This window comes from Cuculus canorus, chromosome 2 (assembly GCF_017976375.1).
Source record: "Cuculus canorus isolate bCucCan1 chromosome 2, bCucCan1.pri, whole genome shotgun sequence".
In the NCBI taxonomy this organism is placed as follows: domain Eukaryota; kingdom Metazoa; phylum Chordata; class Aves; order Cuculiformes; family Cuculidae; genus Cuculus; species Cuculus canorus.
The window spans coordinates 116,068,796-116,074,529 of NC_071402.1; the positions used below are offsets into that span (position 1 = coordinate 116,068,796).

General features: G+C 51.6%; 1 protein-coding gene across 2 annotated transcripts; it reads right to left on the reverse strand.

Annotated features, from left to right (window-relative positions):
- Positions 1 to 573: 573 nt before the first annotated feature.
- EOMES (eomesodermin) lies at positions 574 to 5,439 on the reverse strand. 2 transcript variants are annotated; one of them, XM_054059226.1, is made up of 6 exons: positions 4,697 to 5,439; positions 4,197 to 4,351; positions 3,768 to 3,889; positions 3,175 to 3,333; positions 3,025 to 3,086; positions 574 to 2,260 (listed from the first exon to the last, which is right to left on the reverse strand). In XM_054059226.1, exons 1-6 carry the CDS (start codon positions 5,437 to 5,439, stop codon positions 1,582 to 1,584), a joined length of 1,920 nt encoding a protein of 639 aa, XP_053915201.1. In that variant the 3' UTR covers positions 574 to 1,581. The 2 variants fall into 2 exon arrangements, with proteins under 2 accessions (XP_053915201.1, XP_009568683.2); XM_009570388.2 differs by having other exon boundaries at positions 574 to 2,317.
- Between the last annotated feature and the right edge of the window lie 295 nt (positions 5,440 to 5,734).

Consider the following 5,734-nt stretch of genomic DNA (forward strand, 5'->3'; position numbering starts at 1 on the left):
ATTCAATTGCTCTGCCAGGAGGGGTTTTCTGCCTTATCTGGGAGGGAATTTCTTACCGTGTTCCAGGAAAACGAGGGGGGCGGGTAGGGGGCAGCTAAAGAGAGCTGAGCTCCCCGGGATGGGGGCTGAGCTCCCACCTCTCCTCCTGCAGCGAGGGGAGGCAGGAGAAAAGAGGCTCCGTCGGATTTTTTGGACTAAGAGTTGGGGGAGGTGTGTGGTTCAGAGTATAGAGAACGCACAGAAGAACAGTGGCAAACCACAAAATATATATAATATATGTGTGTAGATATAGATAAAAAACCCACCACACACGAGCAGAGACCAAATGACCACGGTGCAAAGAAAAAATAAGAGCAAAAAGAAGCTTTGCGGAAAGATTGATAGATATATATATATATAAAAAAAAATATCAGCCCCCGGAGGATTGTGCTCCTTCCTCCTCCCCTCACCTGGGACACCCCGTAGAAGCAAAGAAGAGGCAGAGGAGCCACCCCCACGCTTATCCCTGACACCACCACATTTATTAAAAATTACTACTATATACATAGAAAAAGAAAACAGAACCAATTTTTTTTGTTGGGAGAAGTTTTGTGCCAGCCCTCTAGGGCTGATCAGTTTAAAATGGCTGAAACTATAGGGAAGGGGAGTGGGTAAGTTACATCACTTCCAGTTTTGTACAGGGCAGCTGAAAAAGTCACTTTACATACATGTAAATAGAAATCTCTTAATGTTATTTGCAATGCTCCATATGCTAAGTCTGATTAACCAAAAAAAAGAAAAAGCCTTTTGAACTTCAAAGCACCACCGGAGGTCCTTCTGACTGAACAGCTATAGGTCAGCTATTTATACAGTATTCCACAATATTCTACAGTGTACCTAGACAAAACACAACTGTACACTTTTGTTTTTGGCCACCTCAATAAAGGTTAGGCTTTCGGGATGGATTTTTTTTTTTAATGCAAGTTCTAAACTAGGAGTCAGATTTGGTCATTGTAACCCCATTGTTAGCAACGAGACCTTCAAGCCAACATCCTGCCCAGCAAGCAGGCCTCATTTTGGCAGCCTTCTGCCCAAAGAAAGCCTTAGCTGAGCAATATCCAAACTCAGTCAATTGTGCTGCAGACAAGGGTTCAAGAAGCCAGCTCAGTCTAAAGCAGAACATAGCATTTGTGCAGCTCCCTGCAGCCCAGCCCCCTTTTATCAGGGAGGCAGGCAGGGAAGAAAGATAAATGTGGGATCCTACCCCCTATTTCCTTGCTCAGGAGTGCATAGATTTGATCAGGCCTCTGAGCCAAGCCAAACTGAACACTTTAGTGTCTCCAATAAATAAGCCACATTGTAAAAATCTAGGCTTCTGCTTACAGCTTCCACATGTGGTTCCTTCTAGAAGAAGGGAAGAATTCTAACATAGTTTGATCTTTCCCTACTTCATTACCTGCAACAGTCAAAGCTTTGGCACCTTCTTTACAATTGCACACAACAATTCAAGGTGGAAGGCAAGAGTCTTTTTGGCAATTGTAATGCAAAAAAAACCAAGGCCACCCTGAAAAAAAAGTTAGCCAATTAGAATCAAAGGATGCTTTAAGAACTAGTATAGAAGGCGTAGTAGCCCATGCCTTTTGAAGTGTCTTTGCTATAGTCCTCAGCATTTATGTCCTCACATTTCATGGTCGGGGAATTCTCGTTGCTGGAAGTGCTAGGGGAGAGCCGTCTTCTCTTACAAGCACCCGTGTAGACCCCAGAATCATTTGAATCTAGAGACTTTATGGAGGGTGGAGTCTCTATCCAGGATGAGCCAATTTCTTCCTTCACCTTCTCCTTGGGAAGCTGATCTTCGGAGAAACCTGGAGGACTTGTTCTGGAGGTCCAAGGTAATCCTGTTGTCATTTTTCTCTGGTACGAGCCCCGGCTCCCCCAGCCTGCCATGGATGGAAACGTTGGTTCGGGGTAGTACCCCAGCGCATGGGATGTCTGAAGCGGGAGGGATTTAATGCCGTAAGGGAGCAAGGTGCTTGGAGAATACTCCGTCTCGTAGGAGTTCATGTCCAACTTGTTGGCACTAGGCTGCTGTACAGGCGTAACAAACCATCGCTGAGGAGGGCTGGCCACCTCTTCGTTCTGCTGCGGGGAGAGCAAGCCGTTTGTCTGAGGGACAGTTCTCTCACCGTTATAAAACCTGGCTGGGGGCAGGTTGTTGACAAACTGTTCTTGGAAGAATGGTTGCACACTGTATCGGGCACCAGGGACGATCTGGTGGGATCTAGGAGAATCCGTAGGAGATGGAGTTAATCTGTCATTTTCTGAAGCTGTGTACATGCTACAACATAAAAGAAAAATACTGAGCATTGTTCTCTACAATTCCAGCGTGACAGTAAGACAACACAAAAACACAAACGGGGAAAAAAGCAGAGTTATTTCTTAGTTAGAATCACAGCTAGGTTTAACTGGACAGCTGTTCATTTTTATCCCATTTAGTAGCTGTTTCTTTTCCTGGACCACTATAAAAAGTTTAGTGTTAGCGCTACAAGTATGCGCTGATCTCCACCAGCCAACCCATTTATATGGGGTACAGCACCTTCCTTCTAGAAACCACACTTGTACAACACGCTCCAGTTTTTCAAAAGCTATTTGATGCTAGAAAGTGAGCATTAGTCATCTGCTGACTGTTCGAAGAAGCCGCCTGCTGTGTGGAAATACCTGATACACTGCTGCCAATCTGCAGGACAGCAAGGCTCTACCAGTACAAGTTTTCTACCCAAATTCAGAAGCCTGCTAGAAGACAGGTCATAAAGACGATATAGTAGCTATTCAAGCAGACAATGTTTCTAGACAGACATGTAATGGCTTTGAAAGGAGGACATCAGCTAGCAAAGCTGCCGGTAGAAGTATTACTACTTCAGAATGTCTAAAGTAGCATCTAAAAAAAACCCAAAAAACCCCCAAAACTCTTCCACACACAATTCAGGCTAGAGTTGTGCCTCCTAGATGAAACAAGGCTGCAAGAGAAGAAAGAAGTGTACTTACGAGTCATAGTTGTCTCTGAAGCCTTTTGCAAAAGGATTATGGTCAATTTTGAGCTGCGTAATCTAAAATGAAAGCAGAATATAGTAAGATGAGATGCTGACCCACAAGATAGTTTTATTCTTAACTGTCATTTTACACATTCATGCTTACATCAGTGTTCTGATACGCTGTGACTGCTATGAACTGCGTTTCGGGGAAAATAAATGTTTGAGTTTTTGAGGAATCATTCAGATCTTCAACACCATCTTCAGTCACTTCCACGATGTGAAGCCGGGGCTGATACTTGTGTAGAGACTGCAGTACTATCATCTAAAAACCAACCGTGAAAGAGACAAGAACGTTAGAAAAACGGAATCTAATGCTATAAGGCACATTATAGCCCGATATATTCTTCTGTAATTTGTAGTCTTTTGACTTGGGAAGGGAGCAATTTTAACTGTTAACAGGAGATGACTCAGCTTGTAGCTCTGTTTCACTGGGTTACTGATATGCTAAAATTGTGTAAATGCATCAAAATCAGGAGCTATCAACTTTCTGAGAACATCTGGAAACAGATATTGGCTAAAAAAAAGATATTCACACATCTGAGCTTTGACATTTCTAGTTGTCTTCATTAGGAGAACCGAAGAAAACAAGAGCTACGACACAGTTCCAGAAGGGAACAAGTCACAAGAATAGTGATTCTATTAAATGCTCTAAAGCCCCGCAAATCCCCAGGGCTTCCCGGCAATAGCCTTCCTTACCTGTGCGTTGTTGTTATTGGCACCTTTGTTGTTCGTTAGTTTCAGTTTCCCGAAAGAAATCTCCTGCCTCATCCAGTGAGCCCCGGTGTTGGGCGACTCGGGGTGCACGTACACTTTGTTGCCTGGGGAAGGAGAGAAGGAGGTGAGGCAGCAGCCGAGCACAGAGCCTTTGTTCCACAGCCACCAGCTTGGAGCAGAGGATCAGGGCAGCGGGCAGCGCCCAAGCAGCACCTCGAGTCCCTCGGTGTCCCCTCTCCCGCACACCTCCATCCACCTCCAAGCGCAGGGAGGGAAAAAGCTGCAAAACGCCTTTAAAAGCGTGGCTCTGCCCGCAGTGGGATGGCCGGGGCGGGGAAGCCCCTGCAGAGGGAATGAAGCTGGAATCCCTCCCTTTAGGAAGCAGGGAGACCTCGGAGAACCCGCACCTACCTTGCATGTTGTTGTCGGCTTTGCCGCAGGTCACCCACTTGCCCCCCTGGAAGCGCCAGTGGTTGGGATCCGCCAACACCACCTCCACGAAGACGTTGTAGTGGGCCGTGGGGTTGAGGCCGGTGATGTTAAAGCTCAGGAACGGGAACATCCTCCTGGAAAAGGGAGAAAGAGCACACTGCATGCGAGGCGGGCCCCGGCGGCAGCTGGAAGGAGCCGCGGGATGCTGCGGCACCGGGGAGACGAGACAAACACGAGGCATAGTTACAGAAAGCGGAATATTTTTTGATTTAAGCTTTCTAAAACTCTCCAAACGAGTCCTAGTTTATTTGCCAGCATCTTCTGTATCACCTCCCCGTCGCCCAGCGTGGGGAAACGGAGAGAGCCGTTTTTTAGGGAGAGCATCCTCGGGCTGGAGGCAACCCCGGGGTAGGAGAGGGGCGCACCCGCTGAGCATCCCCTGGAAACATCCCAACCTCCCTCCGTTTCAGCCCACTTACCGGCCCTGCTTGGTGATGATCATCTCCGTCTGGTGCCGGTGGAACTTGAGCCAGAGGGGCCGGTTGCAGAGGAAGACCTGCGCCCGCATCCCCGGGCCGGCGGCCGGCACCCCCAGCGCCCCGAGCCCTCCGCAGGACCCCGATGCCGCCGGGTACGGCCCGTAGAGCGGCCCCCCCGCCGCCGCCTGCCCGTACTGGTACCCGCCGCCTCCTCCGAACTGCGCGCGGCCCCCGGGGGGACACACTGCGCCCGCGAAGCCGCCCGGCGACAGCACCGAGCCGTAGGGGTATCGCGGGCCCCCGGGCGGCTGGTAAACGGCGCCGTGCTGCGCCGCCGGAGGGTAAGGGAAGAGAGAGCAGGGTCCCCCCAGCTCGGCGCCGGGCGGCCCCGGGGACTGCAGATAGTAGCGCTCGGGGCTGAGGCTGTCCATGGAGTAGCGGGCGGCGGCGGCCGGCGGCAGCTCCTCCTCCCCGCACGGGGTGGCTTTGCGGCCGTCCGGCTTCGGGGGGGCGAAAGGAGGCTGCTCTCCCCCCTCCGCCTCGCCCAGCATGGCGGGGGGCGCGCTGAACTTCTTGGGCGTCTTGTCCAAGTCGAGGCGCGGCGGCGAGGAGGGACGGGGGGGACCCCGGGACGCAGCGCCCGCCGCCGCTCCGCTCCCACCGCGCCCTCCGCCCTCCAAGGAGTAGAAGGGAGCTCCCGGCAGGGTCCCCGCCGCCGCCAGCAGCGGTTCGCCCAGCTGCATCCTGCGCAGAGCCCGGCCCACGATCGCGCAGCGCTGTCGCCGGGCTCCGCCGAGGAGGTTTTATATCGGCGCGCCCGGCTCCTCGGGCCGCCGGGGAGGGGCTTTCTCCTCGCCGCCCTCCACCCCCGCCGGCCGATTGGCTGGCCCTCCTGACACTAATTTAATTAGACAGCTACTAATTGGAACAAGTCACCTGTGACTCTACCGTGTGTCCCCCCTCTCCCCGGCCCCCCCCTTCCCGCAGCCGGAGGGGCTCCATCCAGCCCCGCATCACCCCGCCGTGGACCGTCCTCCC

Coding starts and splice junctions, on each gene's coding strand:
- EOMES (XM_009570388.2), bottom strand. CDS start 5,439: ATGCAGCTGGGCGAACCGCTGCTGGCGGCGGCGGGGACCCTGCCGGGA. Junction 4,352..4,696: donor ATCATCACCAAGCAGGGCCG/GTAAGTGGGCTG, acceptor TCCCTTTTCCAG/GAGGATGTTCCCGTTCCTGA. Junction 3,087..3,174: donor CAGCGTATCAGAACACTGAT/GTAAGCATGAAT, acceptor CTTTCATTTTAG/ATTACGCAGCTCAAAATTGA.